General features: G+C 35.9%; 1 protein-coding gene and 1 long non-coding RNA gene across 2 annotated transcripts in view; both read left to right on the top strand.

The window, feature by feature from the left end:
* The window catches only part of LOC132371984 (uncharacterized), a 71,098-nt gene that overhangs the window by 26,561 nt on the left and 25,772 nt on the right, over nucleotides 1-18,765 (top strand). The gene's annotated exons all lie outside the window — the stretch shown is intronic.
* On the top strand, nucleotides 13,099-13,452 carry LOC132371519 (large ribosomal subunit protein mL51-like). Its single transcript, XM_059932793.1, has one exon. It carries the CDS (start codon nucleotides 13,099-13,101, stop codon nucleotides 13,450-13,452), a length of 354 nt encoding a protein of 117 aa, XP_059788776.1.

The following is an 18,765-nucleotide window of genomic DNA, read 5'->3' as shown; positions in this document are numbered from 1 at the left end:
TACTACATATTTTTGTTCCGTGTTTAAGGAAGGAAGGGAGGGAGGGAGGGAGCAAGGACAGTAATGGAGGAAGAAGGGAAGAAAGAGAGAGAGAGAAAAAAAGGAAAAGTTGGGGGGAACCCTGATTCTCATTGCAATTTGATCACTAGCTTGTTACAGTAGAGTTAGTCTGGTCACTATTGTAGATCTAGGATCTCCTTTTCTTGTTTTGAGCACTGGGAAGTAGTAAAACCCCCCAACCACAACTTTCCTTAAACTTCATTATTTTTGCATTTATACCATCAATCAATCAATATTATTCAGTGCCTCATACGTACCAAGTCATATACTGGAGGCTGGGGATATGGTAGTGAATTACGGCATCCTTGCCCTGTTTAGAGTTTTGCTCTCATGGGAGATACTAAAAAATAAACACACATAAGTAAAATAAAGTTTAATACAGGATGCTAAGTAAAAGAGACCTTTTTTGTTACTCGTATATTGATGACTTAGGAGCTAAATCTGAGGTTAAAAAATGTGTTGAGTGCTTCAGATTCTAAAGACAACAGCGAAGAACTGGGGACAAACATCCCATCGAGGCTTGGCCAGCTCCCCTTTCTTCATTTCCATTCAGTCTCTCTTAGAGGGGAGTAGAGAGGGATGGAGAGAGAAAGAGAGAAGCAGCTCTCTAAAGTGAGAGTGCTTGGCATTTTCTCCTCTTCTACTTGGTGGAGTTGAGGAGGTGTCTCCTAAAAGTCAAGTGAGTGTTTGTTAACTCCAAAAGCTAAGTGAGAGAAGCTGCAAGAAAGCCACTCATAGAGGTTGGGGGTATCTGCAAGAAAGTGAGACTGCATCTTATTTTCTCTTGGATCATCAGCTTATGCATGTACTTGCTGATCAGCCTCTATGCCATTTTAACATAGAGGGAAAAAAACCTGGAAACAAATGACAGAACAGAGAGAGGAAGTGGCCTATCCTTGAAACTTTGCATGGCAAGGATATGAGAGTTCTGCAGTTCAAGTAGACACTGTAAACTGTAGATGGACTCGAGCTGACCTTCTCTTACCTCACCTGGTGAGTAGGTTTTGACACTAAGAGCTTTGTGGTGTACCACTAGGGCAGCTGCTGTGGGAAGGTTGGAAGACATGAGGCAGGGTGAGACTGTCTAAGTGAAGGATCTCTCTGGGCGTTCTGAAGAATCAGCAGTTGGAGGCTTGCTGCAAGAGGAACATGAAAGGCCGTGGGGGTCTTACCCACAGAAGGCTCAGTGACCAAGAGAGAACCACTGACAGGCACCTGGTTATATAAGATCTTGGCTATTTTTCCTATTTTTTTCCTTTTCATCCCCAATTCCAGAAGCCCTAATATTGGTAGGAATGGAGAGGAATTGAGAAGGAACATGCTGAGAAAGAGAATGAGACTGAGGTTTAAAAATGAACTAGACTAATTTTTAATAACTGAAAGTGACTGAACATCTTTGAGAGCTGCCTGAGTTATTGTTAAGAGGCAGGAGAGGAAAACTGAACTGTGCAAGGTTGAAGCCAGTGATTGGAAAAAAATAAAACTGTTTCATGCTCATTCCTCCATAGATTTTGAACTATAAATAAACTGATTACAGATAAGTGGGATAATTTTATTTGGTATTAGTACTATGAAGAGAATAGAGTAATAAGTAGAAAGTAATTATGAAGATGGGAGTGGATAGGAGGCTACTTTAGCTGTGGTGGTCTAGGAAGCCTCTTTGGGTTGAGAATTTCCATGATGAGAGAGAGCCACTCATTCCAAACTCTGGGGCAAAAGTGTAAAATGACCCAGGTAAGATCAAGAAAAATGGTCGGTATGGCTGGAGTTTAGTTAGTTAGGCAGGCAGTGATAGAAGATACTTCTGGTAAAACGGGCAGAAAGCCAAGTAACAGAGGGCCTTGTAGGCCATGGTAAAATATTTTGATAGCAATTTTGCTTTCCTCAAAAAATTTTCAAACAGTTTCTTGGCCCTACCCTCTTTGTAGAAGACTCTAAATTTGTTAATATAATTTTATTTAATGGGTCACACATATTATATAATTCTAAATACTTCTGGTCTCAGAGGTAAGAAACTATTAAGATATCTTACATTTGTTCTCTTATGACCACAATGCTACTCCTATATCAAGCTAGTTATACAAAATTCATTTATGCTATTTGATTTTTCATCTCACGCAACTCTACATTCCTGAGGATTAAATTCTTGCCCATCACGGGGGTGCACATACTTAAGTAGTTATAACGGACGTCTAGATTCTAGATGGTATATCTGTTTGCTCTAAGACTGAAATGATGGGTCCAAATGTTGTTGTAAATAATTCATATTAATCATGCCCAAAGAAAGAAGAACAAACTATTAATTTACTAGCAAATAGAAAATGTGTGGAAAATTATGAAAGCATGGCAGCTAAAAGTTCTGCTCTTTGATATTTATGATTTAACTCCCAGAAGAGTAAACCTTTCCTCTTGGACTTAGCTATAAACTCCAGAGATGGAAATCTCTGGCCGGAGCAGTGCGTGTTGTCTCTCATTAGAGCCAGTTCTTCCATAACCACGTTAAAGAATGCATAGACTGCAAGGGACGTGTGCTCAGCCCTGTAGCAGCAATGTTCCTGACTTCTTTAATATGAATTACACCATCTCTCAGTATAATCCTTAAACTTCTATCTCCTACACTTGTGCAAATAGTCACTCTGAATCCAACATGATACCTTTTAGTTAATCCTGGAACATTAAGTATTGCAGCTGTTTCATGGAAGAAACTGAGAGAAAAATTTCTGTTCAGTATGGAAATAACTCTATAAAGCTCATGACAAATGAAGACTTGTGAATAGTATATCAGTTATTGCAGTCATCATTATAGCAGTATATTTCCTTGGGTTCTTATGGGAAATGACTTTCTTTGGCACATTCTTGGGAATTATTTCCTGTGTTCCGTTAGCTCCGTGGGATGATGTCCTAAAATGACGGATGCAGTTCTATTGTTTTGTTAGAATGCTCTATAACTGCTCTTAGGGCATATTATATTCTCTTTGACTATTATCTGAGAATATGATTCATAGTTTAGTATTAATGTTTTCCTAAAAAAACCACTTAATGAACAAGAAGGAAGCTTGTTCTGGTGGAAAGAGTAATAAACAGCAGAGCAGGTAATCCTTGTTCTAGTTGGTGATTCCACTGCTAAGTATATGACCTGTGGCAAGTTACTTTAGCTGTAGTGTCTGTTTCTTTATCTGTAACTTATTTAAAAAATCTTCTTTAGTTTATGTTTTCTATTATTGTAAGATTTTTCAGCATTTAGTAAATATTAACTCTGTAACTAAAAATCCTGTTGGGGAGACAAAATTGAAGTACAGAAATTATGGAAAATATATAATCAACTACTGACACGTATGTTAATAAGGGATATTGGTTGCAAGCAACAGAAGTCCACTGACTAAGCAAAAACTGAAGTTGTTTCAAAAGTTTTTGGAGACTCTCACAATCAGTTGGAGGCTAGGTAGGAGACCAGGCTTGGGAATGGGGAGGATTTCAGGTAGCTCTGAAGAGCAAAGAAGCAGGAAGTACAGTCTTGTCAGGATGCTGCTGTTATGTTGACACCCTGTATATGATTATCAACCATTTGTTTTGTTCTTGCCTCACTTGTTCATAGTGTAGGATGAAAGCATTCAATGGGCTGATGTGCCCACCCACAGACGCTATTTAGAGATGGGAGCCTGACAGGCCCCACCAGTTATTCTCCAACTGTGATAATACACAAAGAAGAGAAATCATTTCCTAAAAGGATGTTAGAGTGCTATTAAGAAGTAGAATGGCTAATGACAAATGTCCCCTATGTATTAAATTGCAGAGGCTAGAGAAACTAGTTCAGTTTACACTGGTATGATTGAGAGACTTTGTGAAAAAGGCTGGATAAATAGAAGTTGAGATGAAGGCCATGAAGGGAGATTAAAAATTCTTCACCAAAGAAAGCAACAAACAAACAAACAAAACAAAGAAAAACGTATGAAAGCCACCAAAATTCAGTCTGTGAGACTTTCAGTATTGTTTCTAGTCAACTACATTGCATCTTTTAGTTCTCAGAGGGGCTTTATGGTTGGTCACTCATGGGAAACAGAACAGTGTAACTGTTTGCATAGTCTGTTCTCTAAACCTAGCAAAACTGTATCTTCACGTCAGAGATCACTCTCACTCATTTTCCAAAGCTATCCTAAAAATGCATAGTTAAATTCCCCAGGGCACTGAGGAATTTACGGTTCCTCAGTCTCCTCATCCATTCAGAGGACATGTCCTCCCCTACATTATTAAAACAATAAGCACAAAAGTATATTTAAAAAGAGCTAATACAAGAGGTAAGAAATCATACACATTTGTTGTGGTTATCATTTATTATTGTGTAACATTTTCTTCTCCCTTTTTACGAAGACTTTGTTGATTAATTGGAATAGGGTGGTTTATATCATAATATTGCTTGTCGTTTCCGGTGACAGAAGCATACATACTCTTTCCACAAGACTCCATCGTTGTGCATGGCAGCAGCCATCCCTTGATTAACCAGTCTCAAAGACTATTAATGACCAATAGGACTACACCTAAGACTTCTGTGGCTAAGCTGTTTAAGTTAAATTTTAACTCTCCTTTGATCGTAATATGGTTAGATCTTATTTCATTTTTCACAGAGAAAAATGAAATTTTTTATGGTAGCAACATGAGAACAAGTGAAGACCCCACTTGTCTCTGTCTCCTAAAACCTATTTCAAATATAACATTTTCATGGCTATAAACTTGGGGATTCCTCTGTGCTGAGCACGCCATTAGGGACTCAATAAATATCAGTTGATTTAATTCAAATTTACACCTGGAAACCGATAGAGAAGTGCTTCTTCCTGTTGGCTGTCATGAAATTACATTACGGTTGTTTGTGATAGTCCCTTAAAGCAGAGCTCTCACTTTTCCCCAAAAATAGTCAGAAAAGCAAATAACTCTCTAGATAACATGGGTAAACATGAATAAAATATATTCACAGTATCCTACCTTGATGATGGATGTGCAAATCTGTCTGCTCTTAGATGTTCAAGAAAGAGAAAAAAAACCCCTTGTAATTTCCTTATCAAAACTGGTGAAAGTAAACAAGCAACCATGTAAATTGGAAAAAGTCTGTAAGTCTGGAATATTTAAAAAAAATATCTTTTATGTATTAGCTTGTTGTTCTTGGTGGCAAAAGGAGAGCAGTGATTATTGACTTTTCCTTGTTTAATTTCGTTTTTCTTGCTGAAAGTGATAATTGACAGTTGACACAAGTGGATGAGAAAACAGCGAAAGTGCATTTTCCCCCAATTAGATGTGAAGAATATGTGCTGTTTGTGGTAAATTTCTGCCCATAAGGCTGGCTAGGATGCCAGTAGTTAGTGGGCTGCTATGGTTAACACTGGTGCACAGAAGGAATAGAAATGTGAAGACAGACCCAGTCTGTGAGAGGTGTGTTGTCAGGGCCAAGCCAGCAGCTGGCTTTGTAGACACCTCACAGAACCCTGTGAGGGGGCTTTATTTTGGTGAATTTATCACAGTAAGTGATTTGGCCCTGACTTGTCTAGGCTTGAAGCCCTGAAGCTTTAGTCAGCTCATGAAATGGATGCATTTCTCAGTGATGGTTTCATGTAAACCACATTTACAAGGTTGATACCCAAAATTTAGTGCCAATTTATTAATTTTTAATGAGAAGTACAGTTGTCACAATAGTCAGAAAACCATAGTCTGTGATCGGTTCATTCTCTTTCTGTAGATAATTGAACATGAGATGTAAAATTATAACCTGAAACTTACTTGATGAATGTGAAATCAGAACTAAGGGAATTGGTTAGATAAACATTTCTTAGCTGTTAATGCATTCAGGACACAGTCAACTTAACTGACCTGAGTGCTTTTCTTCTCTCTTTTATACCTCTTGTTATCAGTCATTGTGTCCTAAGCTTAACCATTTAAGGTTCATATTCCCTCATTTCCCAGTCTCAGGGAAAAACTAATCCTTCATGTACTGACTTCAGGGGAATTTTACTTTAAACTTTTACTGTAACTGGTTATCATTTATAAAGTATAAATTAAGATTGCAAGTGCAGTTTTAAAAATGTGTATATGGGCAGCACATAGAAATCACAAGTATTCTCAGCATACCTGAGAGTTTAACAAAGTTGAGTAATACTGAACTTCTGAGAAAATGAGTTGACTGTTATCCACTGTTAAAGAAAGCTAGGAAGGGATTTGTCCAATTGCAGACTAGAGGAGAAACAGCAGATCTGAAGGATAGAAAAAATTCTGGTTTCTAAAGAAGTGTTCTGTGGTGAGAATACCTTGTCATGCCTTTTTATGACCTGGACAAAATAGCCATTACACCGTCCATGTAACTCTCCTTGGAGTCTACCTCCCCACCCCCCCGTCCTGCCATATACATTATTTTGGCCTCAAAAGTGTTAGGAAAGTCATGTTTAATATGCAGTTTCAAACCTTTTATCCCACACTCACCTTAATTTTCCCTTACCTGTTCAGTAAGGTCTGGTATGAAGACAAAGAAAGTAAAGGAAAGAACTCGAGGATTGCTCAATGTCCATTTCCACATTTCCCATCCCCGGATTCAGAGATCCTTGTGGGACAGAATCCCCTGAAGAGGCCTGTAGTCTAGGCCATCACTAGCACTTGGGTACACAAGTATCATTTTGAGGGGTGATCTAGAATAGACCTGAACCCAATTGCTCATTTGTATTACAAACAAAAACAATGTCCATTCCTTCCATTTCAAAAAGCACATTTTGAAAGGATTTTGTCCTTTTGTCCTGACTTTGCTGGTTCCCAGACCACTGTGTTTTTGTAAATGGGATTTCCTAAAGATGTTCAAGGTAAAACGGTTGATTAAAGAGGAGACTCTGTTTGAGGGGAGGCAACGATGGTCCAGTTGGAAGGAGAATTCTTGCCTCAGGTAAGGAGGAGGGAATGAGCTTATATTTCTGCGAAGAGAAGCAAGAAGGAGGGAACTTGCTTGTTGGGAGGGAAAGTTTTCCAATAGCAGCGGGAAGGGCACATATTTTGAAGTCACACAGCCTTACGTTTGAATCCCGTCTTATCCCTTACCAATAGAGTAATGGTGGACAAGTTACCCAGCTTTTCTGCTTTAGTCTCATCAGTATAATGAGGGAAGAAGACATCTAGGTTACAGAATTTATTATGACGTCAAACGAGATCACATGAACAAAGTGCCTAGACCACTGTGGTGTTCAAATGCTAGTTTCCTTCTTCTTCTTAACCCATGATGTTTAATTGTAACCACGTAAAAAAAGAGGACTTCTGGGATAAAAACCTTTTCATTCTAGTTGATTGAAAGTTTCTCTTCCCTTAATGTGATTGCCCTGGTAAAACCTAGAGAAGAGCTCTTTCACGCCTTGTCTGCAGACATCCCTGCCGGCAATCTCTTTCCCTGATTCGTTTAGTGTACTTACCCTCGCTATGATCACCCATAAGAGAGGAGATTGGTTCAATTTGGCAATTAGGAGGATATTTCACTGTCCCTCAGTGGCAGTAATGACCCTTCTGCCCTTGGGGAGAGAGATAATAGGGGCTACTGAGTTGTTTGAAAGTTTCATCTATATAGTTTTGTCCTTTTCCACTTTTGCCCATTTGATCTAAAGCTTCTTTTTTTCTTTTTAATACTTGATGACATCCAAGGCTGGGGTCTGGAGGTGGTTCATTTCATATACTGTTATATTCTCATTTGTTTTTTGGATCTTTCAAGATGGGTCCAGTTATCGTAGCTTTTTCATTTTTTTTTAGAATTAAGCAACTTGTGGACCCTTTGGTTCTTAGACTTCTTCACCTTCTGTGTGTACTCTAAACACCATAAATGCGATATTATAGTGAATCAACATTTTCACCAAGGAGAACCAAATCTAATCTCACTAAAATTGTTATTCAAATGTGAGAGCCAACACTATGATTACCTGCGGGCCCGGGGCATGAAATGAGAATAGGAAAACAAGAGTATAAAATAAGGCAGATTGTTTTCCAACAGGAATATAGACATATAATTAAAATGGTTTTCAACTTGCAGACACAGCCTAGATTTGACTATATCCGGGTTGGCAAGGGACACAACGAATGCCTTGTTTCTTTGACGAACAATGAAAACATTTCATTAAAAAAGTACATTTTCAACAGTGATGTCCTAGACTGCAAATCCAATCACCTGAACAGAAGATATTTGGACAGAATATGGTTACTAGGTACCTATAAAGAAATCTAATTTGGAAAATGCTGATTACTTGATTTTCTACAGTTACTAAGGAGACCTCAAAGAATATATGTTTGTAGTTGAATTTAAGTTGTAGAAAATTCTGGTAAAGTTTTTCAAGTTGTTTTTAATACATTGAGTGAATCAGAGGTGAGAAATGTTCTAAATCAATAACCAGCATTCGAATGTGACTTTTATATAATTTCTCAAGAGGAGATCTAGGAGACCGAAGGCATTGTAACTTCTAGTCAAGCCCAGACAACTTGCCACCTTGTTCTCTTAAGAGACGGGCTGAACACATGGGAATGACAAAAGGCTACCCGCTTGGGAGTCTATTGATTTTCACATGTTATTTTCCCTTCTGCTTGCCTCTCCCACTAATTTCTCATTCCCTGCTATTTCTTTCACTGCCAGCATGGCAGAGAAAAAGAAAATGTGGTTATTGGTACACACTGGTGGGTATTGTACATATTGGAACTTTGAGTAAGATTTTCTATTTCCATTTACAATGCAAGAGTGCATACAGAGCAAGGGCGTTCTTCTACAGTCCTAATGGTCTCTGGCCAGAAAATGACTGATATCCAGGTGAATTTTGAAATTGTTGTTTAGAATGACCTTTAAATGTGTTGCTTTACAGGTAATTAGAACTTAAATTAGATTTCAGAAAGCCAGCAAAGCGAGGTGGTAAAGGAATAAGCTCTGGAACAGAATCTTGATTCTACATCTTATTAGTTATGTAACTCCGGGTAAACTACTTAACTTCTTTGTGCCTTAGTTTCTTCATTTGTATAATGAAGCTAATCCTAATATCTACCAGGCAGGCTTGTTGTGGATCAAATATATTGATATATAAAGCATTTAGAACATACTTGGATCATGATAAATACAGTCTAAGTGTTTGCTATCACAGGTCCACAATCCCTTATTTGCAATTCTAAAATTGAAAACCTGAAAAAAATTGGCGCATATTGTAGCGAACTCATTAAGTGGTTAAGATCTGACTGAAAATTATCTGTGGCAATTTATAGGCTCACTTTACCCCACTTTGTGTAAATACAGTTGTCACTTGGTATCTGCAGGGTATTGGTTTCAGGCCCCCCTGCAGATACCAAAATTCCTAGATGCTTAAGTCTCTAATATAAAATGGTGTAGTACTGGCATATAACCTACACATATCCTCCCATATACTTAAAATCGTCTCTAGATTACTCATAGTACCTAACGCAATGTAAATGCTATGTAAATAGTTACCAGCCTGTGGCAAATTCAAGTTTATTTTTTGGAACTTTCTGGAATTTTCTTTTTTTACGAATATTTTTAGTCCGTGGTTGGTTGAATCCCCAGATGCAGAACCCGTGGATATGGAGGGCCTATTATGTATTAATGACTGAGGAATTATTAATATGTTTGATTAAAAGCAACTGCCAGCCTCCCCTAAGGTTGTTACATAAGATAGTCATGACTTTCTAAAATCCAAGACATTCTGAATTCCAAAAGACATCACGTCCCAAGGGTTTTGCAGCGGGATAGTGGATCTGTGTTGCTACTATTTCAAGTGATAGGATAGTAGATCCAATCTTGTTTTTTATTTGTTGGAAACAAAACAAATGATTTGAAAATGTGGAAGCTTTCTTTTTTAAAAAATTTTATTTTATTGAAGTATAGTTGATTTACAATGTTGTGTTAATATCTGCTGTACAGCAAGGTGATTCAGTTATACATACATATACATTCTTTTTCATGTTCTTTTGCATTATGGTTTATCACAGGATATTGAATATAGTTCCCTGTGCTATACAGTAGGACCTTGTTGTTTATCCATTCTATATATAATAGTTTGCATCTGCTAACCCCAAACTCTCAATCCATCTCTCCCCCACCCCCCCCCCCTTGGCAACCACATGTCTGTCTTCTATGTCTGGGTCTGTTTCTGTTTCATAGATAAGTTCATTTGTGTTGTATTTTAGATTGAAAATGTGGTAGTTTTCATAACAAGATAGAGTTACATAACACATAACACAGTGATCCGCCAAGATTGGAGAATGGATGTTCTGGTTAATCAGATGTTCTGATTAGTACAGAGTTGACATATATATATATATATATATGTATATATACGTGATATACATGGATTACAAATTTTTAAAGAGTTTGTATTAGGTATTGTCAACCGAAAAACTTCCTTCAGTAAGTGCAGCCTATATTTATTGAGTACTTTCTTTGTCCCAAATACTGTGCTAAACAATTTACATGAATTTTTATTTAATCTTCTCAACAGCCCTATAAAGCAAGTTTGATCACCATCTCACTTTAGACATAAATTAAGAGGTCACCTAGGTGGTTAGTGAGACTCTAACCTAAGTCTTGGCACTCTAAAATCTGTGCCCTTATCTATGAATTGATTATTCTTTGATGATTCAAAATTTGTGACCCATGACATTATTGTGTTCCAAAGGCATCGTTAGGAACACTAATAATAATAATAATAGCATTTATTATGCCTTTACTATATCCAGTTGTGCTAAAAGTAGAATCATAACTCAGCTGTGAACAAGTGTCAGTTAAAAGGGTCGATTCAAAACTTCTCAACAAACTGTTTCACTATATTTATTCAGTCATATGATTCATTACTCAGTGGTTTATCATTCAGGATAAAAGATGAATAAAACACAGGTCTTGCTTTTTAAGAGATTATAATCCCAGGTTAAGTGGTTGCTCTGAAGGTTAATAGATATACTTAACTTTTTATTTCAATTTAGAGTTAATAATGAGCTAGTTCACATAAAATATAGAAAACTTACAACCATAAAGGTCTATTATTCCCCAAACAATCTTTATGCAATAATTTTCATATGTGTTACATCTATATGTATTATAAATCCCACACAAAAATTTTATAATTTTTGACCTAAACACCTAGCTATATTTTAATATATATAATTTTAAAGCGATTAAGTAGGGAAATAATATTTTACATTAGCTCATGTATTTACATTTACATCCAAGTATTTTTATTCCTTCTTGAAGATCTGAGTTTTCATTTTCCTTTAGCCTGAAGAATTTTATTTAGCATTTCAGCAGATCTGTTAGGTGACAAATTTTCTTAGTTTTCTTTTTTTTTTTTTTTTTTGTGAGTTTAATTTTTATTTATTTATTTATGGCTGTGTTGGGTCTTCGTTTCTGTGCGAGGGCTTTCTCTAGTTGCGGCAAGCAGGGGCCACTCCTCATCGCAGTGCGCGGGCCTCTCATTATCGCGGCCTCTCTTGTTGCAGAGCACAGGCTCCAGACGCGCAGGCCTAGCAATTGTGGCTCACGGGCCTAGTTGCTCCACGGCATGTGGGATCCTCCCAGACCAGGGATCAAACCTGTGTCCCCTGCATTGGCAGGCAGATTCTCAACCACTGCGCCACCAGGGAAGCCCCTTAGTTTTCTTTTATTTGAAAACATTATTTCACCTTCATTTTTGCAAGATGTATTTGCTGCATATGAAATCCTGGATTGACACAGTTTTTTCTTTCAACACCCTGAAGATATTGTTTCATGAATTTCTGGCCTCCATAGTTTCAGTTGAAAAGACTGTGATCATTTGAACCATTTTCTCCTGTGTAATTGTGTCATTTTTTTCTGACTGCTTGCAAGATTTTATCTTTTTCTTTGATTTTCAGCAGTTAGATGATGATGTGTCTACACATAGCTCCTTTATATTTATCATGTTCTGGGTTCACCAAGCTTCTATGTTTATGTGTTTCACCAAATTTGGGAAAATTTTGGCTATTTCTTCAAATACTTATTCTGCCATAATTCTTTTCATCCCGGGCCTCCAATTACACGTGTTAGATCTTTTGACATTGAGTTCTCTGAGGCTCTATTAATTTTCTTCTAATTTTTTTGGTTTATTTTTCAGATTGGATATTTTCTATTGTATTCTCAAGCTCACTGACTGTTTTCTCTGTCACCTCTATTTTGTTTTCAAGCCTATCCAAGGATTTTTTTTTTAATTTCAGAGATTTCATTTTTCAGTTTTAGAATTCATTAGTTTCTTTTGCATAATTTCTTTGTCTTTACTGAGCTTCCCTAACTTTCCATTCATTACCAGAATATTTTTCTTTACCACACTGAGTATAGTTATAATAGCTGCTCTAAAAATCCTTGACTGTGTTAAAATTAAATACAAAATGGAGCCCAGACTTGAAAACTCCTGAGCAGACAAAATCACTTAAACCACGTAAGTGTAACTTAATTTAGCTTATTTTGCAAAACAAGTGAAACTTAACTTGGACTGCTTCTTGTAAATGCTTCTGATAATCATAAAAGAAACTTAAGTTGTCTTCCTAAAAATGGTATCAGGTAATCCCTTTTAACCAATCCCCTGCAATCTGGAAACCCCCATTATAATAATCAACCATTTTCACTTTATAAACTGTCCTGTAATGTCATCCGCCTGAGCTTCATATTAGTTTTAAATCTGAAAGCTCCCAGTTCACAAACTGTTCTTATATGCACAATAAACTCCTAATAAATACTATATTTTGGTTTGGTGGTTTTAATTTTCTTATTTCTAGATTTTTGACATCTAGTAATTTCAATTTCTGGATCATCCAGGGTTGATATTTATATTGTCTTTTCTCTTGAGAATGGGTAAAATTTTCCTGTTTTTTTAAAAAAATATATGTTTAGGGGGTAGAGCCCAAGATGGCTGCATGCATGTAGTACCCTTGTGAACCCAGTGGGGATGGTTCTTGTTATCTCCTTGAAGCCCACGTCTGGCCCTCCCTCCTGTGCTTATGATGTGAGCTGTTGTAGCGGGGGAGACGAGAGCAATGGCAGGGAGCCTCACTTGGGTGGCAGGCAGGAGCCTATGGGGCCAGGTGCCGCTGGCCTGCAGAAGCTTCTCTCTGGGTGTTCCTAGATTGTTCCATGTAAGGGTCACCCTCCCGCCCCACAAAGTGGTTGATCGTTGGAATGAGAAGAGGGCCATATTTGGGGTATATGACAACATCGGGATCCTGGGAAACTTTGAAAAGCACCCCAAAGAACTGATCAAGGGCCCCATATGTCTTCGAGGCTGGAAGGGGAATGAATTGCAGCGTTGTATCCGAAAGAAGAGAATGGTTGGAAATCGGATGTTCATTGATGACCTGCACAACCTGAACAAATGCATCATCTATCTCTAAAAACGCTTTAACCGGCATGTACAAGTACTGGTAGAAGAGAAAGCTGGGAACTGTGGAAGAGTCATATCTCTCACCCAAGAGAAGGGGAAAGTACTTTTCCTTATGAGGAAAGGGATTTGTATGCTCTCAAGAATAAAATGGGACTTCTTCGTAAAAAAAAAAAAAAAAAAAATATATATATATATATATATATATATATTTAGAAAATTTAGATTATATCATGGACATTGTCAGTGTTATGTTGTGGATTCTGTTATAGTCTTCCAAAAATTCTGATTTTTTTGTTCATTTTGGTAGGTAATAAACTTAGTTGGACTCAAACTTCAAACTCTGTCTCTTGTGTGGTAACTAAAATCACAGTTAAGTTCTATCATCTTTATCTGAATTTTTCTGACACACGTATGATTTGGGAGCCAGCTAAAGATTAAAAGTATATATTGAGATGTAATTTACAATTTTGTATAGCATAAATGTACAGTTTGATAAATTTTAGTAAACCTAAGCATTTGTGCAACATCATCACAATTCCACTTTAGAACATTTCCATCACTCCCAAAAGTTTATTCCTGCCCATTTGTAGTCAGTCTCCATTCTTACCTTTAGCCCTAGGCAACCACTGATCTGCTTTCTATCTCTATAGCTTTGCCTTCTCTAGAAATTTCATATAAATAGAATCATACATTATGTAAACATTTGTGTCTGTCTTTTTCACTTAGCATAATATTTATGAGGTCATTTGTGTTGTTGCAAGTTTCACTAGTTTGTTCTTTTTTATTGCTGAATAATATTTCATCACATGGATATACCATATTGTGTGCATCCATTCACCAGTTAATGGACATTTGTATTGTTTACAGTTTTTGGCTCTTTTGAATATTGCTGCTATGAACATTCATGTACAAGTCTTTGTGTGGACATATGTTTTTTATTACTTATGGATAGATACATGGGGTGGAATTTCTGGGACATATGATAAGTTTACACATCCAAGAAACTGCCAAACTGTTTTTGTCTTTTCACACTCTCTCCAGCAGCATAAAAGTATTTTAGTGTCTCCACATCTTCAGTGATACTTGCTATTGTTAAGTCTTTCTGATTTCAGCCATTCTAGCAGATGTAGTGGTAGCTCATTGTAGTTTAATTTGCCTTTCCCTAATGACTAATAATGTTGAACATCTTTTCATGTGCCATCAAATCTTTTACTCATTTAAAAAATTGAGTTGTATGTCTTCTTATTCTAGAGTTTTAATTGTTCTTTATATTTTTGGGGTATGAGTCCTTTATCAGATATATGTTTTGTAAATATTTTCTCCCAGTCTGTGCTTTGTCTTTTTATTTCCTTAAACAGTGTCTTTTGAAGAATAAAGTTTAAAAGATACTGATAAAATTCAATTTATCATTTTTTTCTTATTGATTGTTCTTTGGTATCGTATCTAAAAAATCTTTACCTAACCCAAGGTCACAAAGATCTTCTTCTACATGTTCTCTAAAAGTTTTATATCTTATATTTAGTATTATGATCCATTTTGAGTTAATCTTTGTATGTGATGTAAGATGTGTCTAAGTTTATTTTTATTTTATTTTTTAACATCTTTATTGGAGTATAATTGCTTTACAGTGTTGTGTTAGTTTCTGCTGTATAACAAAGTGAATCAGCTATATGTATACATATATCCCCATATCCCCTCCCTCTTGCGTCTCCCTCCCACCCTCCCTATCCCACCCTTCTAGGCGGTAACAAAACACTGAGCTGATCTCCCTGTGCTATGTGGCTGCTTCCCACTAGCTATCTATTTTACATTTGGTAGTGTATATATGTCCACGCCACTCTTTCACTTTGTCCCAGCTTACCCTTCCCCACACCCCATGTCCTCAAGTCCATTCTCTATGTCTGCATCTTTTACGTTTATTTTTAACGTGGATATTTTTTCTGTTTTTTTGAAAACATTATTTCTTTCCCATCAAATTATCTTGGTGTCTTTGTCAACAATCAGTTGGCCGTAAATGGACTGCCTGTTCTGTTCTATTGATCTGTATGTCTGTCCTTATGCCAAAATCTCATTGTCCAGATTATTGTAGCTTTATAGTATGATTTGAAATCAGGTAGTGTAACTTCTCTAGCTTTTTTCTTCTTGTTTGAAATTGTTTTAGCTACTCTAGATATTTGCATCTCTATATAAATTTTAGAATCACTTGTTAACTTTTTTTGGGGGGGCTGCGTTGGGTCTTTGTTGCTGCACGTGGGCTTTCTCTAGTTGCGGCAGGTGGGGTCTACTCTTTGTTGCAGTGCGCGTGCTTCTCATTGTGGTGGCTTCTCTTGTTGCAGAGCATGGGCTCTAGGTGCACGGGCTTCAGTAGTTCCAGCACGCGGGCTCAGTAGTTGTGGTGCACAGGCTTAGTTGCTCTGCAGCATGTGGGATCTTCCCGGACCAGGGATCAAACCCGTGTCCCCTGTATTGGCAGGTGGATTCTTAACCACTGCACCACCAGGGAAGTCCCCACTTGTTAACTTTTACAAAATAAAACTACTGGGATTTTGATCTTTATTTTGTTGGTTCTGTACCGGTACCGGTAGAAGAGAATAGTAGCTCAAACTTGAATTTGTAGCTCAATTTATTATTAAATTTATTTGTAAGTATCCTATTATTTTTAATGTTATTGTGATTGAAATTGTTTTCTTAATTTTATTTTTGGATTGTTTTGCTAGTATAGAGAAATACAATTGAGTTTGTATCTTGTGACCTTGGTAAACTTGTTTATTAGTTCCAGTAATTTCAAAAACATATTCCTTAGGGTTTTCTACACAAAAGATTTTATTGTCTGCAAATAAAGACTTACTTCTTACTTTTTGACCTGTGTGCTAATAGTTTCTTTTTCTTGCCTTGCTATGTTGGAGGTCATAGCTAGTTCAATGTTGAGTAGGAGTAATAAGAGAGGACAGGACATTCTTGTAATGTTGTTGATATTAGGAGGAAAGCTTTCAGACTGTCACCATTAAGTATGATGTTAACTGTAGGTTTTTTATAGATGCCAGTTATTATGAGGTGGAAATTCTTATCTATTGATAGTTTTTAGAGTTTTTATCATGAATGTGTGTTGGATTTTGTCAAATTCAACTAGAGATTTGAGCAGAGTTTACACAGAAAATTTAGAGCTTCGTGCTCTTCTTCTTCCTGAGATCCCCTAGCACTTACCAACAGCTATGATCATTTTGAACTCTCCTCTGGTTCTATAGCCTAAAAATCCTACAGTTTTCTCTTGGAGTTTTAGGTAACCTACATATGGCATGAATGTATCCTCTTACTCTACAAATTATAAAAATGGGAAATTCACCCCATTGCTATCCCTCTTCAAAGTTTAAATTGCCTCCAGAATTGGTTTACTTTTGTTTGTTCTCCAATGCCTATAGTTAGTTATGGTGTTTTGTCCTGTATTGGCAATTTTTATCTCTGGGTGGATTGATCTGGTTGGAGTTTACTCACCAGACTGAAAGTAGATCTCTCATTGATTGAATTTTATGTATTAAATGAACTTTGCATACCTTGAATATATCCCACTTGGTTTGTTGACCATTATAATATCTATTTTGTGAAATGTTTCATATGTCCTTGAAAAGAATATGTATTCTGTTGTGTTGGAAGTACTGTTCTTTATAGGTCAATTAGGTCAAGTTTGCTAATACTTTGTGATTTTTTTTCTGTGTGGGTGTCTTTCTGATTTCATATTTTGCTGGATTCAATTTATTACTATTTTATTTAGGGTTTTTGCACCTACGTTCATAAGATATATTGGCTTATAATTTTCCTTCCTTGTAATATCCTTGACAGATTTTGGTGTCAGGTTACATTGGCCACATAGAAGAACATGGAAGTGTTCCCTCTTTTTCTTTTCTTCAGAAAAATTATTGTTATTATTATTTTTTAGTATTTGCAGTAGTTCACCAGCGGATCCATCTGGACTTGGATTTTTCTTTATGGGAAAGTTTTTCATTACAGATTCAGTTTCTTTAACAGATATGCAACTATTCTAATTTTACATATATATATTCGAATATAAGTTAAGGGAAGGTGTGTTTTTCAACAGTTTTTTCCATTTCATCTCAGTTCTCAAATTCTGTGACATACATTGTTTATAATATCCTCCTATTATATTTTGAATGACTGTAAAATCTTTAGCAACGTTCACTTCTTAAATTTCTCATAATGGTAATTTGTATTTTCTTTTCTTATATTTTTTTCTGTTTTGTCTTCCTAGAAGTTAATCCATTTTATCACTTTTTAAAAATTTCTCTGTATGTTTGTTTCTATTTTTATTGATTCTGTTCTCATCTTTATTATTTTCTTTCTTTGACATCCTACTTTTGAGGTAGAAACATAGATAACTGGTTTTTAACTTTTCCTCTTTTCTAATATATACACTTAAGCCTTTAACTTTCCCCACAAGTTTTGATATATTTTTATTATCATTCAATTAAAATATTTTCTATTGTCAATCATTATTTTTTAACTTATGAGTTACTTGGAGTTATATTGTTTAATTTCTGAAGAATTGGAGGGTTTTCTAGTTATCTTTCTTTGTAATTTCTAGCTTAATTACATACTTATTAAAGAATTTATTCTCTTTGACTCAATCCTTTCAAATTTATTTGAGATAATATGCTTTATTTTGATAAACGACTCATACACACCTGAAAAGAATGTGAATTCTATTGTGTTGGATGGAGTTTTCTATGTAGTTCAATCAGGTCAATTGTGGTAACTGTGCTGTTCAAGTCTTCTGTATATCCTTACCGATATCTTTGTCTGCATTGATCGTTACCAAAATTTTGTTAATATCTCCAACCATAATGGTGTATTAACTATTTATCCATTTAGCTCTGTCCAGTTTAGCTCTTAAAGCAGTACATATGTAAAGCAATGTGTATTGCTTTACATATTTTGATGTTCTGTTACTAGGTGCATACAAATATAGATTATTATAAAACACTTTGAATTGACTGTTTTTTAAAATCATATTTTCACATCTCTCTTTATTTCTAGTTATTAATTTTTGCCTTAAAGTTTTCTTTATATTATCTATCTATAGTTACAAACCCTCTCTTTTGGTTAGTGTTTGCATATAATCTCTTTTTCCATACATCTCTTTCAACTTTTTTCTAACATTTAAGGTCTTGTAAGCAGTATATAGATTAAAAAAAAAAACCTACTTGAATAATTTTGTCCTTCAATTGAAGGATATAGTCAGATATTTGATATAATTACTATTGTATTTGTGTTTAAATTTACTATATTCGGCTTGATTTTATTTTATTTC

The sequence above is a fragment of the Balaenoptera ricei genome, chromosome 9 (genome assembly GCF_028023285.1).
Source record: "Balaenoptera ricei isolate mBalRic1 chromosome 9, mBalRic1.hap2, whole genome shotgun sequence".
NCBI classification, from domain to species: domain Eukaryota; kingdom Metazoa; phylum Chordata; class Mammalia; order Artiodactyla; family Balaenopteridae; genus Balaenoptera; species Balaenoptera ricei.
This window is presented reverse-complemented; position numbering and strand designations above follow the sequence as displayed.